The 27,173-nt window shown below is 37.6% G+C and overlaps 1 protein-coding gene across 6 annotated transcripts in view; it reads left to right on the top strand.

Moving 5' to 3' along the window:
- Positions 1-27,173, top strand: part of HECW2 (HECT, C2 and WW domain containing E3 ubiquitin protein ligase 2) — a 396,920-nt gene that overhangs the window by 348,389 nt on the left and 21,358 nt on the right. For all 6 annotated transcript variants that reach the window (XM_055120479.1, XM_055120478.1, XM_055120481.1 and 3 more), the window contains 9 exons: positions 2,494-2,614; positions 3,994-4,107; positions 14,150-14,302; positions 16,522-16,620; positions 18,417-18,546; positions 20,181-20,327; positions 21,313-21,427; positions 23,550-23,635; positions 24,568-24,680. In XM_055120479.1, the coding sequence (XP_054976454.1) occupies positions 2,494-2,614; positions 3,994-4,107; positions 14,150-14,302; positions 16,522-16,620; positions 18,417-18,546; positions 20,181-20,327; positions 21,313-21,427; positions 23,550-23,635; positions 24,568-24,680 (1,078 nt within the window). The remainder of the gene's footprint in view (positions 1-2,493; positions 2,615-3,993; positions 4,108-14,149; positions 14,303-16,521; positions 16,621-18,416; positions 18,547-20,180; positions 20,328-21,312; positions 21,428-23,549; positions 23,636-24,567; positions 24,681-27,173) is intronic.

Raw genomic sequence — 27,173 nt, 5'->3', positions numbered from 1 at the left:
CAATTTTAGGAGATTGTAAGAAGTTAGATTCACGGCCCTGTGTGGATGTAACACTTCTAACACCGAAGTTCTGCCTCCATCCCACCACCAAAGAGAACCCTCTCTTGATTCCTCCCCACCCTTCCCTTCCTTTCTGGTAGCTGCCATACTTTTTTGGAGTCTAGGAACACGTGAATTCAGTTGATGCACAAATGTGGCCTTGATCTCGGACAGAAACTCTGATGCTATATTTTCAAATGCCTCTAGAGCCTATCCACCGAGCAGCTGTCATCTCCCTTCAGTGGGTCTGAAGCTTCACATGCCCCCCGCCTCCGCCAGTATCATCTCTCTCTCTCTCTGCTTTTAGTTTCAGCAAGACCTGGCTCAAATCCCAGCGCTACCATTCATTGGCATATGACTTCAATTTCCTTAGTTACAAAGTGTTGATGATGGCAATAATAATGATGTCTGTTATGTAGACTTATGAAGATTTTCCAACGATCCCCTGTATAAAGTGCATGGTCCCTAATGCAGAACAGATATTTAATGAATGATAACTGCCCTTATTGTTTAAAGTGCTGCATATTACTGTCAGGTCTGTCTGCTTCTCTTCTACTCTACTGTTACCAATTTTTATTTCACACTGTAAATATTCTCTGAGTCACCACACTGAGTCCTCATCCCCTCCGGCTTTGATTGCTACAACTCCTCCTATCTGGCTCTCCTGCCTCCAGTCTTCTTTCCTTTTTTCCCCACCCTTAATCCATTCAATACACTTGTTTTCCTTGCTCATGAGCCTATCAAGACTTCCCACTGTTCTTTGCATCATGCCCAAACTTCTCAGTTCAGTTAAAGAAAAAAAAAATTCTCTCTTAGTTTGGCTGCAACTCTCAGACCAATTTAATTTTCCACTTACTCCTCAACAGCCCCCTCCACACTGCTCTTGGAGTTTTCTGAGAGGCTCTTCCCAACATCTTCTCAACCAGGATAGAGCGTTTATTCACCTCTTATTGTCCCACCCTGGTTTACAATATAGGCATAAGACCTGGGTTTCAATAAAATCTTTTCCTGTAGTCCTTTTCTATATGGATCCTTACTTATTCTTATGATTATTTTCTATAAAACTAATCTCGAATGCAAATATGGAGGACAGGCAGCCATTGAGTGGCTGTGGCGTGATGAAAAGCAGGTGATTAATTATCTAATGGAACAACTTCCCATCTTCTGCCCCAAGGAAATGAAAATCAGTTTGGGAGAGCCTCCAAATTTTTTTCAAGAGAAAAACTCAAATTTTCCTACTGAGGTCTCTTAATTTTTGTGTATTGGAAGTTAATTAAAAAGATTGGATGACAGAATATACCAATATATCTGAGTAGGACTGTAGGTTTATAATTTTGTCCCCTTCACTTTATAATTTGCATACCAGCTAGTTTAGGACTTAATTATTCTCTGTTTGTTTGGCATATTTTATTTTTTGCCTTCCCAACAGAGGTATACCTTACTCATTTCCAGCATGTATTGATTCATGTAGTTCAGTATTCAAAATTTATAAGAAAAATAGTTGGAATATTCATTAGAGAAATATTTAATAATGCAGAAGACTTCAAAATTTTTATTTTATGATTTCTTTCATGTGTTGTGAAACAGTGGAAATATCCAGTATTCTTTTTGATTCTCATATTTGTCATTAATTTTGTATCTTGGTATGTTGTTTAGTCACTTTGGGATACAACAGCCAGATTTCTTTGTGGAAAAAGGAACAAAAGGTTTTGGTAGTGTTTTTTCATATTATTTGATATTTACCATTGGATGGTATATAAAACGTCTTTAAATAATTTGTAAATAATCTTAGTACTTCACACATATTAAGAATATGGCAAGTAGGATTATTTACTCCTTAGGAAGCCAGAAAACATGTGCCAGGGTTACATATGGATTCTGTTTTTCTAAGATTTTTCTACTATGCAATATTAAATGCATATAATTATACGCCTAAAACATTTTTAGATATTGCATCTCTAAAAGAAGCTCCTGTATTTTTTTGATAGAATGAAGCGTAGAAAATCTCTCTTCTTGATCTATACAGCATAATTTCACATTATAACTTCCTGTATAATTGTAGTGATATCATCTCAATAGCAGTCAAAGTTTTTCCACCCAGCACAGTTATCATAAGACATGAGTAACTGTTTGACTCATATGAATTTGGACAAAAAAAGGGGAACATATTTGACTAACACATGAGTACTCTTATATTAGCCAAACAGGACTTTTAAAAAAAAATTTAGCCAAAATGCACAAAAAGACACCTTTTAAGACCCTGGTTAAGCTTTGGTATACCCATCAGTTTGGATATAAGAAGGTTAGGAACTTAAAATGTTGCCTCATCTTTCTTATGAATTATGGTCTCAATCATCTTGCTATAAAATTTTGTTGATGTTGATGCGATGAACATGTAGAACACTACACAAATCCGGTCTTTTTTTTTTTTTTTTTTTTTGTGGTTTGCTGTAGGTACTCAGCGTGCCAATGCCCGGGCTCCAGCCCCTTACAAGAGAGACTTTGAAGCCAAACTAAGGAACTTTTACAGGAAGTTAGAGACTAAAGGATATGGACAAGGCCCAGGGAAATTAAAGTAAGTCAAAATGTTAGAAACTACTGATTTGTGGTAAGGAAGACTATGGAATACATTTGGGAATTTAGGAATTTGATTGTGATATGGGACAACCAGCTTATTTGATGTGTGTAAATTTTAGGATCATCTGAAACACAGTTTTGGAGTTAAATATGACTTTTTTTTTCTTTTTTCCTGAATCTTTTAAAACAAGAGGACTACCACTTTTTTAATAAAAATATTGGCAAAATTGATTTTTTTTTACCCCTTTTATTTGTTTCTTTTTAGATCATTCAATTGCTCTAAGGCCTTCTCAGTGTTTTATGCAACATATTACTGTTTCCTGAGTTGGTCTGAGTAGAGGAAGCTGGCTCAGCTATATTTTATTCTGTGAATAATCTTCACTTGTCTAACAGAATAGGTTATGAATGTTTCTTCTCCCATTATTTCTCCAGACACCTTCACATGGGAACATTGAAACGTCATTATGTTCTTGGGCCTAGAATTATTTTCAACTCTCTTGGCCCATGCTGCCTTCATTCTCCGCTCCATGTCACATGTCTCCTTTAGAGATCAGTGAGTGTACCACTGAAAGGAAACAGAGGAGGGTCTTTCCTGAAGCACCTCCACACGTGGGGGGGCCCTCAGTGGCAGCCAACATGCACAGCACCACAGAGAACATCCAGATCACAGCACGGTGCCCCAAATACCATCTCTTTTTGGGCTTTACATTTCTCACATTTCACCCATGAAAGTCTTAGTAATCAAGGTTTCAGGTATACCTCTTCATGCTATGAATATTTGCATTAAAAGCAGGTTGATATCTGCATATAATGACTTCGTCCTTATCACAAGTTAGCTGATCAGTCATATATATCAATTCATTTCTTTCTGTCACTTGGAATATCTTAATAGTTGCTCAATTTAAAAATTCTATTGAGTACAACTGTAAACTTCCTGCTTTAGAGGACACAAGAATATTTTCCTCCCCTTTCACCCCACAGTCATCTCTCTCTTAACACTTAATAATTGAATTCCTTGTTTAGGTATAATTAGGCTTAAAATGTTGCTTCATAGAATCGTTCTTCCTTTACAAAAAAAAAGACAGTATATGTGTGTAACCATTTTCCTTCTAGGATAAATCTATTTAACTGTTCAGAAAGGACTGTCAGACTGTTTCCACAAGTCAGAGTTGGAATTCTCTATTTAGTAACTTGTTCTTGCTATGAAGAGTTAAAGGCAAATGTATGCTTCAATTGCAGAGAGCAGTGATACTAAGTTGGTCCACTTTTCACCTAGTAATTATGGGAAATGGAAATAAAATGGCATGTGTGTAGTTCTAAAACAGTAAGGTTTATTAGGAAATAATCTGTATTTTCCAATCACCTGTCTGTGGGTAGGTTAATTATCAGAAGAGATCACCTACTCGAAGATGCTTTCAATCAGATTATGGGCTACTCCAGAAAAGACCTGCAAAGAAATAAGCTATACGTCACCTTTGTCGGGGAAGAAGGGTGAGTAGAACAGAGAAGTGGCTGGTGGAACAGCGGCTGCTGTTGCAGGGCGGATGTTTCACCACATTGTCGCTTGTGGTTGCCTGAAACAGGAAATCCTTCTGGCAGGAAATGCTATTCTCACACACTTAAATCTTTCAGCTTTTTTTCTTAAGTTTTTTTTTTCTTTCTGTTTTTTCAATCATTTGACATACATTCTTTGGCTTAAAAAAAAAAGTCATAACCATTGATCATTTTTTGAGAATAGGAGCTTGGTTTGGATTCTCTCTACATTTTCTTTTCAGGAGAAAATTGGGGGCCTTGAAGAAAAAATATGCACACAAAGAACTGTTTTCTAATGTCTGTGATTTTGTTAGCCACCCCGTATGTTAGTCTGAGGCACTTTTCCTGTTAAAGCATATTGTATGGACTCAGATTCATAGCTGGGAGTTAATTAGTACCTGCTTTTCCTCCAGCCTCCTGCTGGTAACTTCTAGGCCCCAGTCTTACTTCTTTTGCCTCAGTGTTTGTTTCTTCCTCAGACTGCTGCTCCACACCTACCCAACTACCTGCTGGAAGCAAACATATGCAACCTTTTATGACTCTCTCATGAGTGTGCTCATGTAGATAAGGGTTAGGAAATAAAGGAGTGAAGACTCCCACACACAGTTGGCTGCATCCAACAGACATAACAGTTGTTAAATAACACTCTAGAAGATCTCAGCTCTCATCTCTCCCAGGCCCTTTCCTCTGTTCTCATCACAGGGCTAGATTTTGAGTCTTAGCACTTTCTTTGTTAGCCACTGATCTTGAGATGTGAATTTAAAAACCACTCTATTGTCTGAACTATTCCTTCAACTCTGGTGCCTTATATTATTTTAAGGCCATCCCTTCCAGTCATACTCAGAAATAAATGATTATCGTCATAATATCCAACAGATTTAACCATTCTGTAAATACTTGATGAAGTGAAAGCTCCAAAATATGAAATGACTTGCGCTTACTAAAAGAACTAGGTGATAGCAAACTGGAGGTTTGGGACTAGGCCTTTTGTTTTCGTCCAGTGCCCTTGAATGTAGGCAAAACAACTGAACTCTGATAGTTAAGTTGTTTGAAAAGAACAGGTAGGTTTTTTCCCCCTACCTATACAGCTTTTTACTTGTACAGTTGTCAGCAACTAACTTCTGCTCCTGTCACACACATTATTGTACAATCTCACCATGACGAGGTTCAAGTAAAATATTATATGGGAAACAATGTAATGGACTTGGGCAAAAACCTGCCTCACAGATTCTTGAGAGTTTAGTTGGTGATGTGTGTTAATGGACCTTGGCTTACAGATGCAGGTGCACAATTGAAAATGAAGGCAAATGTGTTTAGCCCAATCATAAGTATGCATGGGATTCCAAGTATTTCCTTACATAACCACTCTGGTTTGGATGAGAATATTTTCCTCCCCCAGAACTCCAGCTGCTTTCTTTATTGTTGGACCACAGTTTGTTGAAATCTTAGAGATGCAGGAAAGAATCTTTGGAAGCTCTGGTTCTTATATTTGAGTAGAACAGATGCTTCTCATGCTTGACCGTCCTAAAGTGGTCCTCGCATGATCAGGACTGATGCTATCCATTCCTCAGAGGAGTCCTTTGTTGAATGGAGTTTGGTATCTCTGTTTGATTGCTGCTAATGTTGAAATGCTTCCTTCTTCCATCACCTGTTTCCTTCCTGTAAATCCAGAGGGAAAATAAGGGAATGGTATTTTGAGTTGTGATCGCAGTCACTGAGAACATTTTTTATATTCAAGCCTCTCTGCATATGGATTATTAAAACGATAGATAGGCAGATAATGTCTGTTCATTATCATGTCACTATCATAGTTATGGATTCTTAGATTTTGACTTTATCCATTTAAATACCTTCAAGAGTGTCACTTTTTAAGTTTTTCATATCTAACTTGAGAAAAAGATCATGCCAGATGTTGACTTAAAAAAAAAAAGAACCAGGGCTTTTTAAAGAGGCAGTAGTTTTAGCAATAGCACAGAAAATATGTAAGATGAAGCCTAAAAGAGGCACCTTGTACCTCTTCAACAATGTCCCATCATTGCAGACCTTTTGAGCACTTTATTTCCTGGCACACGAAGAACCAACACAGGAAGAGTTCCCAAGGCCAATGCTAGTATAATTTTAGTGAAAAAAATAAAGAAATAAAGTAGTATTGGGTTAAAACCCAAGTTCTAAAATACATATCTAAATTAATAAAACAGAAAAAGTAACTAGAGGAGAATAGAAAAACCTCACGTGCAGAAATTTTCCAACTCATTCAGTCTAATTCCCCACTTATAAAGACTGTGGGGTCACACAGAGTACCTTTCTTCAAGTTGTGCAAGATAAGAGGTAAGAAAAGAAGTAAGTCTATAGTGAAAAAGGCTGATGAACACTCAGTCAAGTGTCAAGGTTAAAGTCAGTTGTCAAATGTCTTGTGGATTTTAAGTATCCTTGGTAGGATGTGATTAAATGGCACTTTCCCTTTAGTCTTCCTTCTCAAACCCTCGAGCGCCAACCTAGTCATGAGAAAAACATCGAGTCAATCCAAATTGAGGGGTGCAAGGTGCCTTTTCAGTACTCCTTCAAACTGCCTAGGTCATCAAAAACCAGACACACCTGGACAGTGTCACAGTCAAGAGGAGCCTAACAAGAGGAGATGTGACAATGGGGGATGTGAGAGAGTATAGCAGTTGGGTGGATGACTAGCATGCACCCACCTGGTTCTATTCCTGAGTCCACATGATCCCTCAGGTATTACTAGAAGTGGCTCTTGCATCACTGGGATAGCTTGGGTTTCCCAGCATTGCAGGGACCGGATAGAATCACATTCTTGGGTCCTTGCATTGATCCAATGACCCTGTTGGCAAAGAATCAGTGGTGACCTCCTGAGCACTGCTCGGGAGCACTCCCCCACCAAAAAAAAAAAAAAGACAATTAGATGTAATGCATTCTGGATAATATCCTGAAACAGAAAGGTAAAACTAAGTATAACTCAGGAAAAGCTAAGGAAATCTGAATATAGTGTGAATTTTAGTTACTAATGATACATAAACATTGGTCCGTTGTAATAAATGTGTTTTACTCATTTAAAGTAGCAGTGAAATGGTGTGGATTATATAAGAATTTTTCATGTTATTTGTAATAATTTCTGCAAATTGTTTGAATGATTTCTATTATAAAGCATTTTTTTAAATAATGAAAAAAAATAATTTAAAAAATAGTATCAGGATTTGGGAAGAATTAAGAAATGTTTTCCTAAATGATTTTTCTTATTTTCTGGTCAACAATTTACTACTACCAGGATAATTTTGATTTTTTTTTTATTGAGATTACTAGAGTAATAAGTATGTAGATAAAGTTAATTTTATAGAAATTCCAAATAAGTGTTGATTTATATAGAGTATTATTTTGCATTGCTAATGACAACGTTATGTTATCTGCAAGGGAATAGTATCTTGAAGTTCTTTTTGGTACTATCTTGATGATTGTAGTTCCTTCCTGTCTTACATAATTCAGTATCATTCTTACAATGGATTAGTAGAACATAAAAAGAAAGATATTTGTTTTTAATAGTAGCAGATCTGTATGCACTGCAGAAAAGGAGAGATCTTAGAGTCTGTTAATGTAAAGATCTTAGTTGGCAAAAGGTTATAATTTATTCCTAAAATCTTCATGTTCTACTTGACTTTTTACAAATAAAACAGCAGATCAATGTGATTTAAATTGGTCAGAACGGGAGAGTTAGTTTCCTGGTTACTAAAATTTCCACTTAATTTGTTTATCTGACCTTGAAAGGTGGGAGGAAGGAGGCCATGGGTAGTAGGTGGCTGGAAACTGAGTCATTTGATTGACTGTGGTAGGAACTTGCATGCTGTGGTTGCTTTTTTCTAATGGGTTTTTGAGAGCCTCAAAGTTGCTTCTTTAGGAAGAGTCCGATGGAACACCACATCTCTCTTCTGAATTGAAAGTCCTGACAACAAAAGCGATGTAGTTTCAAAAAATAGTATAGTAATGTAGACTATTATGTTCAGAAACAAATACTGGACCATTAGGGTCTTAACCTCCCCAAACAGTAAGGAAACTGTCACCGGCCTAAAGAGAGGATGTTTATACTGTGTTTGTCTTGCCTAATTTTTCTCCAAGACCAGCTCTGTAAAAGACACCTTTTTCTAAGAAAGAATGAGTTCGTTATAAGCAGGGTGCCATTTCAATGAACTCAGTCCTTTATCTTGCAAAGCTATCCATAGAATAGGGAAGAAATGTAGCAAGTTTCAGTTTGGGGCTTTAAGAACGAATGAGCTCTTTTATGGGATATTTATATAATACAGGTCAATAAAAGCCACTGGGGAAGAGATCCTAAGAGTGTTCTTCTATCCCTGTTTATCAAATAACCAGCAGTTTCTACTTATGACTTGTCTAATTCTTACTAGAAGTTTTTTGGGCATTCTGAGTGTCATCACATTTTCCTCAGAAATCTGTAAGATTACGACTTCAATTTTGTGGTGCTACTTTTTTTTTTTTTAAAGAGAAACCTATAGGATAATCTAGATAACCGAGTCTTTGCTGGAGAAGGGTATATTTCTGTATCTAGACTTTGGCTTAGAAGCAGTAAACAAAACTGTCACTTTAAGTGCCAACAAAATTCCTTACTTCCTACCCTGCTTTCTTAAGTGGCATAAGAATCTTGCTGCTATAAATACCCAGGGTAAGTCAGAAGGTGTTTAAGCTATGTGTACCTGAACCAAATTAAAAAGAAAGCAGAAATTTCTATATCCCAGAAAACATGTTGGAAATGATGGTGTGACTTCCCATGCCACTGGCTCTTCTCATTTTATGTAGTCACATCTGAATCTTCAGAAATTCTGGGTTGAAATTAAGAGCAAAAGAATACAACTAATTATTTTAACAGATATTAGATTCCACTAAAGCAACTCACGTGGCATGTCAGCTCAGCAACACGATGATAGTTAAAATGCTATGTCAGCACTTTATGGGGCTCAGAACTACATTGCCACCCTAAAGACATCTGTGCTTGTTCCAGAATGCCCTAGAAGGCAGCTGTTGTCTGGCTACACACCCGTTGTCCAGAGTTTCTATATTTCGGTGCCAAGCCTTTAGTTGTAGAACCACCCTAACTGGCAAAACAGGAATGTAACAAATGAACCCTCTGATATGAGTCATATTAACTATTTATATGGAAGAGCTGCTGAGACATTACAGGACACAGGCGCAAAGTCCATTGCCGGGACACGTCCTAATGAATTAGGTAGACATGTATAGCTTGTCATTTACAAAGCACATTCAGACATGCAGTTCTAAGCTTGGGATTATAATCAAATCACAGTTTAAAAACTTTTGGTCTTGGAATAACTGCCACAGTGCTGCTTGAGTTAAATGTGGCAGGTTAAGAACCTCACCGGTTGAGGAAGACACCTTTTTCCTCCTAGGAAGAACTGTTAGCTTTGTTCTTGCTTGGGGGTGGAGGAGGGAGAAATAATTTTCATTTCCCCTATTTAAGATCTGCCCTGGGAACATTCATCTTTTCTTCAGCCAGATTTGATTTATTATCATATTTTTAAAAGGAACCAGCCAGTAAAGTTCTACTGTTATTTTACCGTACATTGCCTTATTAGAAAATACTGGATCTGGGTAATGACAAGAACTCTATATCGTAAAATAATTCTAAGCATTATTCTCTTGAGTTCTGATGAACTTTCCAGATTGGATTGTCTTTTAGGGATTAGCATGTTGTGTTAAAGCCATTGAACAAATAAACCATCCCAAAGCAAGTATGTGCAAAGTTATTTACTCTCCTAGATGCCAAATAACGCTATAAATAACAATTTTCCTTAGAAAGCTTCAGAGAGCAACCTCATTGATTTAACAAACTATATCTTGAGCCCATACTAATGTATAAAGCTAAATCCTTGGGATACAATCATGACAAAAGCAGAGTATTGTCTGTTTTCTATTTTCTATTCCCTTGAAAGGCTTTTCACTAAAAACGAGAATTCAGAGCAAGCCAGGTACTTTACTAAAATAGTATTTTCTTCCTACTTGCTTTTAGAATAGAGGTTGGTAAACTTTTCCTGTAAAGGCTGCAATAGTAAATATGTGACTCTTTATGGGCCTTCCTGTTGCACCTACAGGAGTCTGCCTTTGTATGCCTTTGTATGACTTTGTAAAGCAGCCTCAGACAACCCTAAACAAAAGAGATTGGGTGTGTGCTACCAGAAATTATTACTTACAAAGCCAGCAAGTGGGCCAGGTTTGGCCTAAGGCCATAGAGTGCTGATCCCTACTCAATAAGTAACAGGTTTTAGGCTTGATGAAAATTTTCAATTAAAAATAAAGAGGATTTACAGTTTCCTGAAGGGTAGGTCGCCTATAAAGAGTAGTGAGCAACAGAATGGAAGATGTGTGCTGTTAAGTAGATAAAGGACAAACATGATGGCCTCTCAGTATCTGTATTGCAAATCAAAATGCCCAAAAGGAGAGAGAGAGAATGGGGGAAATTTTCTGCCATAAAGGCAGGGTATGGGGTGGGATGGGGGTAGCAGGAGGGATATTAGGGACATCGGTGGTAGAAAATGTGCACGAGTAAAGGGATGGGTGTTCGATGATTGTATGACTGAAACTCAATCATGAAAGCTTTGTAACTGTATCGCATGGTAGTTCGATAAAAAAAAAAAAATTAAGTGTAGTGAGTGAGCATAAAACTTGTGACCAAGTACCTGAGTTGAGACCTGGATCTCCCTGTAGCTTTCATTTGGTGGATGAAGTGGTTCCCTCAGCCTGAGTTTTTCCTCTGTCAAATGAGGGAATGGGTAAAATGACTTCTAGAGTCCTTAGACTACAGGCATCCTGTGTTTCTGGATGGATGCTGGGGTCTCCTGATGATATCCAGTATTCTGGGTAGGTTGAAATCAAGGATCAAGACTCACAATATAAAATGTACAGGCAAAAGAATAATGTGGGTTTTTTTTCCCCTTTTTTAAATGCAACGAATGACATGCAGACAGGATGTGAATGCTAGGCTAGGGCAGCCTGGGTGAAAGGTTTGAGGCATTAGCTGACGACTGGTTCATTATGAGTCAACAAAGTAAAGTGGCTGTCCCACAAAACAATACACTTTCAACCTGCATTAGTGGAGAAGCCTCTAGGAAGAGGGCAGGCATCCTTCCTAAGCTCTGTGATCAGGAGACCATACCTGAAGCGCGATGATCAGTAGCAGACACTGATCTATAGATCAGACTTCGATACCCTACAGAGAGTCTAGAGCACAAGGACCCAGTAACAGGTGAATTTCCACCCTTCCTAGAGACGAGATTGAAAGAATTCATGCCCAGGAGGAAGCCAGGGCAGAAGGGGCAGATAGCAGGGAGACTGGCACTGTCAAAAGAGTTCCTGTAGAAAAATTACTTTTCCAACTTATTATTTTTTTGTCTTTACCCTTAGCATCTGGGTTAGTGTCCCAGACCCAATAGGCACTCAGTGTTTGTTGGGGGGAAAGTCTCAAATGACCATTCTCATTTGAAGAATGGTCAAAGGGAAAAAGCATTCTACTTGTTCTTGGTCAGAGACGCAGTGGGAGGAAGGTGCTGGATGCTGCCTTGGTCTCAGCATGAAGGCCAGACTGCATCTTTGAGGCTGGGAAGCAGCCAGGGTGATGATTTAGAAGTCCCCAGAGTAATCTGAGCACACTAGTAGTCATCCCAGTAGCTAAGAGCTGTATCATATTCAGCTGCCTCAGAGCACAGTGCCCAGGCATCACCTTCAGACTCTACGGTTTTTTTAATTTTTCTGCATATGTAGGCTTTCTGGCATCATTGCTCAGATCTCCCAAAGCACAATGTGGACAGGAGTTGTTGATTTCAGCTATTACACAGACTTTAAAAAAAAAGGTTCATTTTTTTTTTGGTGAGTGTTTATTAGAAAAAAATTAAGCTAGCATATCGCTTTATAAATATGTAGAACAAAACTACTTTGGAAAAGCAAGGAAATTTAAAGTCATTGTAAAACTTAAGTGACAGTGCATCTGTCTTTAAGATGGAAAAAAAATAAAAGTATATGTTAATAGTTGAAGCCTGTCAATTCTTTCAAATTCTCAAATAAAATATAGCAAAGCTTTTATTTTTCTTACCACTATCCCAACTCTCACACAAATAACAGAATCTTTTTGTCCACCACACTAACTCATCACAGAACAATACTCAGATTATTTCCTTTTCATTTAAAAAAATGCAATAATACCCATAGAGGAAATTCCATAAGAGAAACAAAAATAGATTGAACAAAAGAAGTCTTATAAAATTCTGCCATCCCAACTTATCAGTTGCTTTCATTCCCTTTCAGCATTCCTTTCTGTCTTTGAACCCATGTGCAAACTTTTATGATAGGGTAGATGTACTTTTTATTTTCATGTTAAATTAAGCATATCAAATTGCTTTATTGAAAACTCTTTACTGCATATTTTGCTCTCAGCATTGTTGGCCACTTGTCATTCCTCAAACTGAACACTTAACACACTCATTCTTCATACTGCACTTTAACCCATTTGTAAGTAAAGAGGAATTCATGCTGTAATTCAGGTACTAGAGTTTCCATCTTTTTTCCAGATACCTTCCTTAGAAAGATTTCAATGCCCTCATTCTTTTTACTATGATTTTCTTTAAAGTGTCATAATTTAAAGCATTTTTTGAGGTATGGGGGGGCACATCTGGCAATGTTCAGGAGTTGCTCCTGGGCACTCAGGAATTTCTGGCAGTGCTCAGAGATTCATATGGGATGCTGGGGATCGTGCAAGATAGACTGTACTGTTGTACTATTGCTCCTGCCCTAAATTTATTTTTTGCTTGGGGGCCATGCCTGGCTGTGCTTAGGGCAAATTCTGTGCTCCTGGTTCTGTGCTCAAGTGATCATATGAGGTGCCAGGAATCAAACCTAAGTAGATCTAGGTAGACCACATGCATATTAAGTGCATTACCTGCTATACTAGCTCTCCAACCTATAGCACAAACATAATAAAGTTTTTATTTGTACATTCTCATTGGTTTTTTTTTCCTGATCTCTTGTGTATGTGTGTGTGTATACATACTGATATCATTGCTTAGATTATGCACTATGTTAATATTATTTTATGTGTATTATACAAACATATACAGTGATTAGCCACTCATCAATTCTTTTTCCTCCATCTAAAATGAAAAGATCTAAAAGGACGGGACTTCTCTCCATCTCATTACCCTGTTTATACAGATCATTCCCATTGTTCTCCCTTTCTCTATAATCTCACTCCATGTGTGAAGAAGATTTACCTTTGAGGCCAGAGAGAGTGATTACAAGAAATAAAGCACTCACCTTGCATATTACTGACCCCAGTGCAATCTGAGCTGAGAATTAACCATGAATAATAACAGATATGATACAAAAAATACAAAACAAAATTTATTTTTATATACTTATTGATAAGAATGGAATGATAACACAGCAGGTAGGGCATTTGCCTTGCACATGGCAGACCCAAGTTCAATTCCTCCATCCCTCTTGTAGAGCCCGGCAAGCTTCTGAGAGTATCCTGCCTGCGTGGCAGAGCCTGGCAAGCTACCCGTGGCCTATTTGACATGCCAAAAACAGTAACAACATATCTCACAGTGGAGATGTTACTGGTGCCCGCTTGAGTAAATTGATGAACAGTGGGACAACAGTGCTACAGAGCTACATACTTATTGATGCACTCAAATTAACCACTGTGGCTATTTAATATTAGTATCTTGCTTTTTTTTATCTGTTATTCGATACATAGCATAATTTTAGATGTGTTTCATAAAAGTGACTTTGTTCTGGGTTAAGATGTGCATGAGATTAGGAATTATTATAGTTCAATTTGTTTTGAGCAGTGCTAGTGGACAATTAGATGTGTAATGATTTATTTGTCGAAGTTTGAAATGGTTAAAATTTGGTAACTGGTCAGAAATAAAATAACTGGTTGGTTTTTTTTTTTTTTTTGGATACTTTAAAGGCTGGATTACAGTGGACCTTCCAGAGAGTTTTTCTTCCTGGTATCCAGAGAACTCTTTAACCCATATTATGGATTATTTGAATATTCAGCCAATGACACATACACAGTTCAAATAAGTCCTATGTCTGCTTTTGTAGACAATCACCATGAATGGTAAGTATTTTTTCTCCTCACAGATTTTCTCCAGTGAAATTTTGGTGATAGAGTTTATCAAAACGCATGTTTTTTTTAGCAGTTTTTTTTTCCCCCTCAGAGAAAATCATGGGCTGGAGCGATAGCACAGTGGGTAGGGCGTTTGCCTTGCACTACCCGTGGAAATTAATTGTTCAATTTCTCAGTCCCTCTCGGAAAGCCCAGCAAGCTACTGAGAATATCCCACCCGCAAGGCAGAGCCTGGCAAGCTACCTGTGGCATATTTGGTATGCCAAAGACAGTCACAACAAGTCTCACAATGGAGATGTTACTGGTGCCAGCTCGAGAGAATCGATGAGCAATGGAATGACAGTGACAGTGACAGAGAAAATCATATTTTCAGTTAAATTTTCCAATTGACTCTATTATAAACAGGCAGCCTCTCAGCTTGGGATAAATTATATTCCATAAGCCTAGTTTTAAATGAGACTTTAAAAGGTTTTTTCACTGAGAAAAAAAAAAAAAGATAGATCATGCTGAACTCCCAGAAAAAACTAAAGCTCTCTCTTTTGGATATCTAAACTCTGAGGTGGGATGGGGTGAATATTAAAGTCTGGACCCAGAGACTAAATTAGGCAGCTTCAGTAACAGTGCTTAGAACGGCTAACAGTGGGGGTGTGGATGGATGGGTCCAGAGAAGTGGCAGAACAGCCCTCTATTCTCTGGGGTGACAATGGCAATTTAGTAATGGGGGGAGGGGTTGGAGATGGGTGACATGGGCAAACTAGTAGCAGAAGAGAATCTGATAGAAGAGCTGCAGTGGGGACTCACAGTAAAGACCACTTACTGATTAAGTAATTGTTCTGTTGAAGCTGAGGAATGTTTCTTTTTAATTTCTCATGCAAAATTAGAAAAGCCAAAACCCACACATATTAAAACATTGATATGGAGATTATTTATTCGGGAAATCTAAAATTACACTCTTTCCAAGCATCCTTAGCTTTTTTATTGAATTCTTTTATAATCCCCTTTTTTTTTTCTGATCATTTTCAGTGACAGTAACAGGAAAAAGAACATGAGTAGGTCTCATGGAAAATGAGTCATGAGGTTAATACTGGTGGGTGGAGGGCATTAATTCATAGGACATACTCTTTGAATTAGCTTCCGTTTCACTGCAATTTGGAGCCGTCCTCTCTGTGGCTATTGCAGTTATGCTAACCTAAGTGGAAATAAAGGAAAACAAAGCTGCTAGACATTAATTGTACAATGGCTGCCTGATACTTAAATTCCAAACCAACTGTATGAACATCATGTGGATTTACTCTTTTGGAAGGCATCAGACTTAGAAATAGTTAGAAACTTGAGAACTTTTGAAAGATGATAAAAGTGTACATCCCAGGCCTGGAGTGATAGCACAGCGGGTAGGGCGTTTGCCTTGCACGCGGCCGACCCGGGTTCGATTCCCAGCATCCCATATGGTCCCCTGAGCACCACCAGGAGTAATTGCTGAGTTCAGAGCCAGGAGTAGCCCCTGTACATCGCCAGGTGTGACCCAAAAAGCAAAAAAAAAAAAAAAAAAGTGTACATCTCAGTCAGCAAATTCAGTTGTGACAGATATACTACTTTGCAAAGTGGTTTAGACCAATACTGAACCTTGAAATTTTTAGAGAACAGAATGCCCCAGGAAGAATACCCCCCTCCCCCGCCAAGTGTCCCTCTGCATAATTCTTGGAGTGATAATTCTGAGGACTGAGGATTTGAAAGAGCAAAGGAATAGGAACTTCTTCAATTGAAACCAGGTTTTTCCTCAAAAGGGAATCGCTACTCTGTTTCTATTAGAAAAATCCTGCTAATATCTCTGTATGCCAACTAGAAGGGGACAGTATCCCCTTACACTTCCATCCCCCACTAGCGGTCTCATTCTGTCAACATCTCTTAGAGGTAGTTTGGGGGACTTTACCAACATGTTAGCCACTTAGGGTGTCACATAGAGTGCATTATTAACAGGGGATGTAAGAATAGTATGTATATATCAGTGAGATAGATTTTCCACCAGTAGATACAAATATTGGCCCAATGAAGATATATCCTACAGTGTGCACAAACATTCCTGGACCTTGTAGGCCATTAATCTTGGCTAAACTTTGAAGAATCAGACTGGACAGCTCTGTGGAGGGCAAATAATACCATTTGGAAACTGCCCCATGATGTATAAGCTGTCTCATGCATTTCCTTCACAGGTTCCGGTTCAGTGGTAGGATTCTTGGTCTTGCACTAATACACCAGTATTTGTTGGACGCCTTCTTCACACGACCCTTTTATAAGGCTCTTCTCAGAATGTAAGAGTATTTTTTTTTTTGCTTGTATAGCTAGCATATAAGAGTGTGGTATTTCCTTTATTGAAAGGGATCTTTTGTCAAATTGTTATCTCAGATCTGTTGTTACTAGATTGTTTAGATTTTTGAAACTAATATATTTTTCAAATATGGTTATTGTGTTTTCCCTGCTTCTGATCCTTTATCCCAGTTTTTTCCCATAAGTTTTCATTTTCCGCTGTTCCAAATAATTTATTCTTATTCGTTGTAACACATATTTCTTTAAAACAATTGTCCTTCAGATACAGCACTGGAATTCTTGTGGTATTAGTGCCAATTATTAAAAGAATAGTTGTGGGTTAACCTTGGTGACTCATAGCTCCTTATTCTTTATAAGATGCACTTTTTTGTTTTGCTTCGTGCAAACGTTTAGCTGCTGCTGCTGTTGGTTCTAATTTTCATTGGCTTTGTTCTGTTTTTTTGTTTGTTAGAGGTGGACAGTGCCATATTTTTCTTGAGGCCTCTCTAGATGCTAGTCAGTTAACTTATGATGTCAGAGGAAAATTTAACATCCACAGAACTTTTTCTTCTTTGTTATCACAATGAAAGATTGCAATTGTTGTAAGATGTAAAACAACTTCTATCCTATAATCAGCAGCCGTTTACAAGGCTGGAGAGGAGAAGGTAACTGTGATGTAGCAGCTCAAACTTGCAATAAGAAAGTCAGAATAATTGTTTGATTCTCCAGCTCATTTTCTGGTACACACATATTTGTTTTCTGTAAATGGAAGTCCAGACCTCAAATAAAAGCATACATGATGTTTCTAATAGTTCGTAAGGAAGGTTGTCAGTGGGAAGACTCTTACCTTCCTCCGTTTGTGCATATTTGTAGCTGCAGCACTGGGCTCTAGTTATTTTCTGCTTCCAGGGTTCCTCTTCACTCATTTCGCTTCTTTCCCTTCATTGCCATAGCTGTCATCTATTCACTTAAGACCTCCCTCAAAGAGTAGGTTTCACACCCTCAATATGCTTCAGTCTGGTTTCTCTCCCACCAATTATGGAAACTTTTTAAAAGGATTTTTTAGTCTTTACCTTCAGGGACCATATTGTTGCTTTTGATACCACTATTGACCCCCAATATCTACCCATTATACTTGAATCATTCCTTTCCTTTACTGACATCCCTGACATTACTCTCCTTTCTCATTTAACTTTCATAGATTCTTTGTGGACTTCTCTTCTGACTTGCCCTCAACCTTCAATGTTCCTGAAGCTATCTTAGACCCTGCTCTCCTCTCTCTCCTCTCTGTCTCTTTGTCTCTGTCTCTCTGTCTCTCTCTATCTATCTCTGTTTTTGTCTCTGTCTCTCTGTCTCTGTCTCTCTTTCCCCCTCCCCCTCAAATATGCACTACTGTTTCTGACCTTTCTTGAACTACATGTGCACACAAGAATTTCTAAATAGGAGCATGATATATTAAGGTGTTATAATAGTGTCAGAATAGTGGACTTAAGTTGTCAACCTGAGTTCCCTGCTGTCGGTCATTATTGACTATGCAACTAGTATCCACACCTTGATACTTCAGTTATGTCTGTAAAAGGGCAGACTGAATAATTCTTAAGATATTTACATATCTAGGATTTTACAAATTTATATCAAATTTATTATCTCACTGATTTGGCTACTGAACTTACCTCAGAACATTCTAGAAGTCACTGCCTATTTAGTTGATTTTATTCTTGTCTTTAATTCTTAGCTTCTTTTCTCATGACTCTAGTTATTTCTAATAGCCGTGCCTGCACATTTGTTTCTGTCATCTTAGTCTGTGTGACCTGAGTGATCTAGAATACCTTGATGAAGAATTCCACCAGAGCCTACAGTGGATGAAAGACAATGATATCCACGACATCCTGGATCTTACATTCACTGTAAATGAAGAAGTTTTTGGGCAGGTCTGTGTGTATGTTAATATCTGGTGACTAAATGCAGTAATGGAAAGGCATTTGTTGGTCAAGAATAAATCCAGTGACTAAGATCAGATGATTATTTATTTGTGGCTTATTGGTTAGTTTAAAGTTTATTTATAGTTATAATAACCTTGATTACAAGTTTTGTAATATAGATTGAAGTTATTACGGATTGTAATAACCATTTGTGTGTTGTGAGCAATCTTTTTATTTCCAGCTAAAATATCCACATAAAAATTTTAGAATGTACTTTGTAAGTGTTTAGAAGTCCATGCTGTGGTCAGAAGTTCAGGTCCCTCATATCTTACATACCTTGAGCTCAGTGATTCTGGCAACACTGGAACTTGTGGCAGCTTTGCTGTCTATGAAACCTGGCATCTCCAGCAACCATCCTGTGTGACCACCACAAAATGGGGTGAGACTCTTCATGAGCACTGCAACTAAAAAGTTGTACAAGTGCAACAGCCAAAAACTGCATCCCCTGCTGAGCACACAGATATCCCCCAGGCCCCTCGGCAAGCACCAAAACCATAATTTGTATGCCTCAAGTAACAATACTTGCCCTGGCAAGTGCATATGCTAGTTCCACAACTAAAGAAATGCAATTCTCAGTGGAATTGCATTACAGTAGCTGAGTGTAAGCCCTGCAACCTGATGTATGGTCCCAGTGAGCACTACAACTAAAAAAAATTATGCAAGTTATCCCAGCCAGTCGACTGTGTGCAAGGGTCATTGCAGCAATAACAACACCAACATATGCAGAAAGGGAAGTGGGGAAGGCAGAGAGAGGGGATTAAAAGCCAAATAAAAGTCCATGCTGTCCCAGAATTAAATATTAAATTATTAACTTTTGTTTGTACTCACATGCATTTAGATTTAAGAACTAAAATTGCAGCTGAATGAAAATAAACAATATTTCAAAAATGTGATCCTTCGTTTTTCGAAGTAGGTCGAATAGTTTCTTTCAGAAATTATTAACAGTTCCTAAGGATTAGTCTTATTTGAGCCTTAATATTAAGCTGATCTAAATAGCACATGTTTGGGGAAGAAGTTCAAAGTTTTAACAGTCATTTGAGTGTAATTCAGCTTCCTTAATTATTTAAATATTGGCTTTCAATATCTAGTTGATTCAAACCCTAAAAGAATTTGTAAAAAATGGGTTTTTGTTAAACATTCAAGTTGCAACCAACCAGAATCTGAACCTAATTCATTTTTGAAGACTTTATTTATGGAAACAAAGGAAGATAAAGGAAAGACAAAGAAACTCCCAGATTATGGGAGGGGAGCTTCAGAATTCCTTGAACCTAACTCTTTATTTGAAGTACTTACTTGTATTCAGTCAGGATTTTACACATCCTTCAGCATTTACTATACTTTCTTTCTTAACCACTGAGGTTTTCAGATATCAGCTCATTGTCTGATTTTTTTTTTAAAGCATATGTTTTAAAATGCTTTTTTTTAAACCTGGGCTCCATGTTGGTGCCTCACTTGGCTTGTGGCACATGCCCAGGCAGGGGCAATTACAAGCAGGTGGCTGATTTTAGATATTTGGTAGCAGTGTTCTTATAAACCTCAGGAATATTGCTCTGTGGTTGGTGTTTTTTGTTTTTCAATCTCAGATTACTGAACGTGAATTAAAACCAGGGGGTGCCAATATTCCTGTCACAGAGAAGAACAAGAAGGAATACATCGAGAGGATGGTGAAATGGAGGATCGAGAGGGGTGTTGTTCAGCAAACTGAGAGCTTAGTGCGTGGCTTCTATGAGGTAAAGACGGCCACAGGAGAGGGATTTTGTTGTCTGATATTGACCATTGATCCATCTTACTGAACCTACTCATATGACTCCATGGGACAGCTTTTTATGATGCAATCATTCCCAATTTTCTCTGCACTAGATGTTCTTTCTATTAGAAGCACCAGTATATTCCCCGTATGTTTCCAAGTGCATAAAAAGCTTACTTCCCTGTTACATCACTGAAATAAAATGACAAGAATTCAGATAGCATTTGATAGTTCAGTGGTTACCCATAATGTTAAAGTCATGCATCTCACTTATGCTTAGATGGGGCAGTCACAGCTCAAGCTTGAAATGTGAAATGTTCATATCTGAGGATCAGGTATTTTGGGGTTAACAGTATTCTGTGTGGCAGGCTTAAGGGATGCTTTGGAAAATTGGAAATAATGGTGGTGGGGAGGTGCAATGGTGGTGGAATTGATGTTGGAATATTGAATTTCTGTAACTAAACTGATGACTTAATAGAGTTATTAAATAAAAAATAAAAAGTATTCCATGTGACTCCTGTGGAAGGTGTAGACTTTTTATGAAACAGAAAAATAAGCTGAATTATTTCGTGACCAGTTATAAAATGAAAGTTCTATTGAGACAAATCTTACCCATTTTTGCATAACCTAACTATTCTATATTTATAAAGAACTATGATTAGGAATTTTGTTTGTTTGTGGGTATTTTTTTTTGTTTTGGGGTCACATCGGGTGGGGCTCAGGGGACCATGTGAAGTGTCAGGATCTAACCAGATCCACAGTCTACTGTAAGGAAAACACCCTATCCACTGTACTATCATTTAGGCCCCAAGGCTTTGCATTTTTACAGATTGCATCTATGCAATATTTCAAACCCCGTATGCCCTCCTTTTCTTATGATGCTTCATTATAACTGAAATTTTCTCTGAGTTCTTAAGCTATGCTATGTGTTATTTATTTGTTTGTTTATTTATTTTTTTGTCTCATAGGTGGTGGATGCTAGGCTAGTATCTGTCTTTGATGCAAGAGAATTGGAACTGGTCATTGCAGGCACTGCTGAAATAGACTTGAGTGACTGGAGAAACAACACGGAATATAGAGGAGGTGAAATTTTATTTTTATATGGCTGGATTTTCAGTTTTAGCTTAAATGAAAGTTAAGAACATTGATCTAAAATCAGGAAATTACACACACTTACCCAGTAATCATAGTCTGATGTAGTCTTCTCTGAGACCTTAGGCAAAGCACATTCTCTTCTTTTTCTACTTACCTCATCTGCCAAGTGGAAGAAGAACTGTTTACACGTCATCTAAGGATGTCATCATGCTTCATTGTTGGTGAAGAAATGTGACCATAAGAACACTAATTAATTGTTTTATGGTGTTATGAACGAAGCACTGGGGAGCATACAACCAGCTGTTCGTGCCCCACCTAGTCTGCGTTCATACTGAAAGCAGAACTTGAAGGCACGCCCTTGAGCCTACCAATAAGTAAACAGTTTTCTACGTGTACCTGCACTACCAACCACTTGCCATCCACAACTAAGACACATGAATGTAATAAGACATGATTCTCAGAATTCAAGAGCTTTATTGAACAAGCTCTTCTAAACTCAGTCACTAAGTTAATCCAAGAGGAAACTATTGTCAGATCAAAAATTGCCTTATCTGACACTTCATCAAATGGAAAGCTTTAGAAATAGCATTTCTGAAGATCGGTGTAAAATTTTAATTAGTAAATAGGATTGAAGCCACCGAAATTTCCCATATTCTCTTTGAAAGGGACCTGCTGCTAATCTGGAGTTAAAGTTTAATTGGATAATTTTAAACAAAGAAAGAATGTTCTTATTGAAATTTATTACTGAGTTATAAAGTCTTCAGAATGTCATGACAACTTTTTTTTGTTTGCTACTGATGTTTATATTTTATAATTAAGTATGTTAGATAATAACTGTAGTTTTTAAATTAGGAATACAGAAATACAAACTTAAAGTTATTAAGGTAATCACTTCCCAGAATAAATTGTGAGCCAAACAATTCTCCAGTTATATGTAAATTGGAACATAGACTTAAAATAATTTTAAAGGACTAGAGCAAATAATTGATTTTTAAAGCTTATCATTGTTATCATGGGCTGACCTCGATTGACCATTTTCTAAGAACGATAGTATTAAAATTGTAGTTCCACTGCTATTTTTCAAGTCCAATTACTGGTAAAGTCTTTTCCAATTCAATGTATGAATTGGAAAATTCAATGTATGAATTCTATAAATAATCTTCACTACTATAACTTTACTAATTGAACTACTTTTACTAGCTAGAACAATTTCTTCAAAATACTACATAACATCTTACCATCTTACCTCTTATTAGCCCTTCTCTTTGTCCCAGAAGATTTTAATAACAATGAATCTAATCAAATCATCAATTTTTATATTTACGCAGTATAAATTTTTATTCACTGATTTAACTAATTACCTACGTCCGTGATAATTTTTGATAAACACTATGAAATGGAATCCTGGGGAGGAGATGCTGGGTCCAGGAGCAGGAAGAGGGGTGAGCTATTCAGCTGTTCTGTTAGAAGTCTGTCTGTTTCCACCTGCCATATGTTCATAAGGCAGCTGTGTGTGAGAATACAAGGAGACATTTTTGCTCCTCTACCCCCAGAATATTTGGCACAAACAGAAAAGGCAGGGCTAAAAGGGACAGATTCATCATGTCAGAAGACTTTGAAACTAGAGTCAGTGCGCTTATTTTATAGGTGAGAAACTTGTTTGCTGAGCACCAAATAGCCGCTCTTTGCCAAAAGTAGGACATTGAAACCTATGCACCACCGTGTACATTCTAGTTTTATTTGCTCTGTATGCAGATCCCTTTCTTCTTTAAAATGAAATAAACATCACTAATCCAATGGCAAACAGTAAAGCAAGATTTCCTCAAGACAAGGGCCACAATAATTCCTAGTCACTGAACTGTGCGAAAGAAGTCATTTCAAATGTTTTCTACAAACCTATTTTGAGTCGACTTACACTCGTTCTGAATTAGTGTTTTAAGTGCACTGCGTAGGTCAATTAGTTACTTTGAATAACTAATTATACTTAATCCTTTTCAGTCCTTTAAAGAATACAAGACAATAAATTATATCTGGGGAATCTTTTTTTCAATGTATCATTGTGTCTTTAGAAAAATAAAAGTAATACAACTTTTCATTATTGGTTTGATAGGCTATCATGACAATCATATTGTAATTCGGTGGTTCTGGGCTGCAGTGGAAAGATTCAACAATGAACAACGACTAAGGTTATTACAGGTAAGCAACCATTTGTTAATCTTTTTAATACATTAATATAATCATGTTGCAATTGCATAGTCTTAGTAATTGCCTAGCAATATCAATAAACACATCCCATGTTTATCTTGAGATAGGGAAATATACTATTTCCAGAAACTTCTGATTGCTTGGTTCTGTGGCTGCATCACTACGCAGAACATCCCTAAGCAAGCCAAGTATTTCATTAGAATTCTGAGGAAGTGCCGGCCCCAATCCAAGAGTCCTAAAAACAACATCTGCCTTTAGGGCAGTCGGGCCCCTCGGCCAGAGCCGCAGGGCATTCTGCAGGCCAGCAACCTAAAGAACAGAAGAAAAGGATCTTCGGTCCAGAAAGAAGTGACCCAGTTCTTTGAGAAAGAATTCTTTCTTTTAACTCACCTGACTTTCCACAAATTCTAATGCATCAAGGAAGTTCAAAAATTGATAAACCATATTCATTTTTCTCCTGTTTCTAGAGGACTATTGCCAGTTGGGTGCATCTAAAAAAATATCTACATGAGAAAATGAACCCTCTGGATATTGATAAGTACTTGAATATAAGGCCCTTTGATCAGATATCTGGTCCCCAAATATGCAGGCTCATGGATGGGCTGAAATTAAATGATACTTTTACATTTCTTAACAATAATACGAAATTAAAGTAGCTTAACTGGATAGCTGTAGAGTGCGTTATTGTCTTCCAGCTTTCCATGCCCCCTTCCCTTCATAATGAACTGTCCATCTATAATAAGGTCCTCCGGTACGTGGTCAGAATCTCAGCCTGTGGTTGTTTCAAACCTGTAAAATGTTATCCTAAGATTTCCTCCGAGCAAGCCTGTTGCTCTTCCCCAGGGGTCTGCATGGAAATGCCACAGGTCTTTGCTGGCCATGGGTCTCTGTAATTACCTTCTCCTGTTTTCTTGGGTTGCTAGTTCGTTACGGGCACATCCAGCATTCCCTATGAAGGATTTGCTTCTCTCCGAGGGAGTAATGGCCCAAGAAGATTCTGCGTGGAAAAGTGGGGGAAGATCACTGCTCTTCCGAGGTAAAAAAAAAAAAAAAAAACACTTCTTTATTGTCACTGGGGAGAGCTTCAGCATATATGCACTTGGGATACTGTTTTTAATTGTAGGACAGTGAAAAAGTTTTTTAGAATGAATGAGTCTCTGTTTGCCTTTCTCATGCGGGAGTTGAAAGGGAAAAAAGATTTTCTGCTCATATCAAAAACTTACCCATACATAAGCAAAAAAGGTGATCAATCTAAGCATTTCTTAGCTTCAGTAAAGCAGCATTGCCATCATCTCAGAAGGGTGACTCTGATATGTATCCTAGAAGCTCTGGTTTAATTTTATAGTAATACTACTTAGAGTCAGGGCTAGAGCGATAGCACAGCAGTTGGGCATTTGCCTTTCACGCAGCAGATTCCTCTGTCCCTCTTGGAGAGCCTGGCAAGCTACTGAGAGTATCGAGCTGGTGCGGCAGAGCCTGGCAAGCTACCTGTGCATATTGGATATGCCAAAAACAGTAGCAATAAGTCTCTCAATGAGAGACGTTACTGTTGCCCGCTCGAACAAATCGATGAGCAACGGGATGACAGTGATTGGTTGATTGACAGTGAACTACTTAGAATCCCATCACCACTAAAAATGACCATAATATTTTCTAAAAAGCATGAGGATCTTGTAAATGTACCTTATACCTTTTTATCCTATATCATTTGGGCTTTAAATCTGTGTGAATGCTTCCTATGTTGTATTCTCATTCACAATAAGATGGTATGTTTTCTTAGAATAAAAAATAAATAAATAAAATAACTTTACTGTTGCACTGTTGTAGTATTTGGAGTAAATACATGCGGGAGTTGAACAGCAATGGCCAGCACTAGAGCAAAAGAAAAGTTGCTATATCTTTCCAAGCCTGTTTCCTTATCTGTATATAGGTTTGCAACTCTGAGGATTACATGTAATTTTTCATGTAGAACCTTTACTGCTGAAACTGGCCCTGAGCAAGCATTCAGTTGGTGGTGTCTGCCGCTGTGATTCTCAGTGTCATCAGTAACATGGATCATGCAGCAGCCTCTTGAAAAGCCCACAGTTGGGACTTAGAAGACCTGGGCTCTAGACCCACTTCTGCTACTAGCTAATTCTGGAACCTGAAACAGCATTTAATCCCTGGACTTCACTTTCCTCAACTGCAAACAAGTCAGGGTGTGGGGCTTGTGAGATTTAATAGAGCAAGAAATAATACCAACAGGTTCCTGAATTGGCCAGAGATTCTTGAGGGTCAGGATAAATTCATTTTCTACTTTTCCTGGGAGGTCATTTGCTAACTAATAAATGGTCAAGTTCTTCACTGTTGTTACATACACAGGGTTGGATAACAGGCATTGTTTTCTTTTTTTTCTTTCTTTCTTTCTTTCTTTCTTTCTTTCTTTCTTTCTTTCTTTCTTTCTTTCTTTCTTTCTTTTTCTTTCTTCCTTCCTTCCTTCCTTCCTTCCTTCCTTCCTTTCTTTCTTTCTTTCTTTCTTTCTTTCTTTCTTTCTTTCTTTCTTTCTTTCTTTCTCTCTCTCTTTCTTTCTTTCTTTCTTTTCTTTATGACTTCCGGCTAGTTTTTTAGACTTTATGTCATATATTAAATTTATTTAAGATTATAATTTACCCAAATTATAAAAGAACATAAAATAAAAGAAACTATGAAGGTAGTAAATAAAAGAAAAGAATGAGACACCAGGCACCCTATTTTCATACCCTTTCTATAGCAAGCCTTAACTTTTTAGACTGATAAGAGAAAAGAACTCCTTAGCCATACTACTTCATAGTTGGTCGATTTTTATAACGCGAGTTAAAAGGAATGAGTGAAGATCTAAGCCTATGATGCACTACTTATGTGATCCTGAGCTTAGAACCCATCTCTGTAAATATAACAATGCTGTATCTGCTACAGGTGAGTGAGATCGTGTAAATGAAAACTTCAGAGGAAATGCATTCACTTTGGGTTTTTATTGTTTTGCCCTGGATTTTTGGTAAGCTACCACATGACTATAACTAGTCAAATAAGTTCTATCAAGAAAGCACAGTTAGAGGGAAAAATAAAATAAAAAGAACTTCATTGTATGACCATGCACTTTTATCACAAGTGATTTCTTCCCTGGTACCATTGTCTATGCCTTTTTATGAAACATGAAGTGTTACTTAGTCATTTAAAAAAATGTGTAAGATTATCTCTGTACTAAGGAGATTATATTAGCAAATCTTTGATTATGTGGCAGGAGGGGTGCCCTGCCATCAGAGTTGATACCCTAAAGCCATTTTTTCTGCTATTTCCTGCAAGGTTTAAGCTATAGCACTGAAGGTCTGGCTTGTCTCCAACTGATGAGTCTCAATGTGCTGCTTTGTCTTTCTCTTATGTAAGAAGTTTAGCATTTTAAATATGATCTTGCTCATGCTGGACATGAAACGGATATATGTCTTTATGTCTTTATGTCTTTTGGGGGTGGGGATCTGCCAAGTCATGCATTCGGTATTCCAGAGGCCCCACC

This window comes from Sorex araneus, chromosome X (genome assembly GCF_027595985.1).
Source record: "Sorex araneus isolate mSorAra2 chromosome X, mSorAra2.pri, whole genome shotgun sequence".
Taxonomy (NCBI): domain Eukaryota; kingdom Metazoa; phylum Chordata; class Mammalia; order Eulipotyphla; family Soricidae; genus Sorex; species Sorex araneus.
The sequence above is the reverse complement of the archived record's forward strand: the minus strand, read 5'-3'. Positions and strand labels throughout refer to the sequence as shown.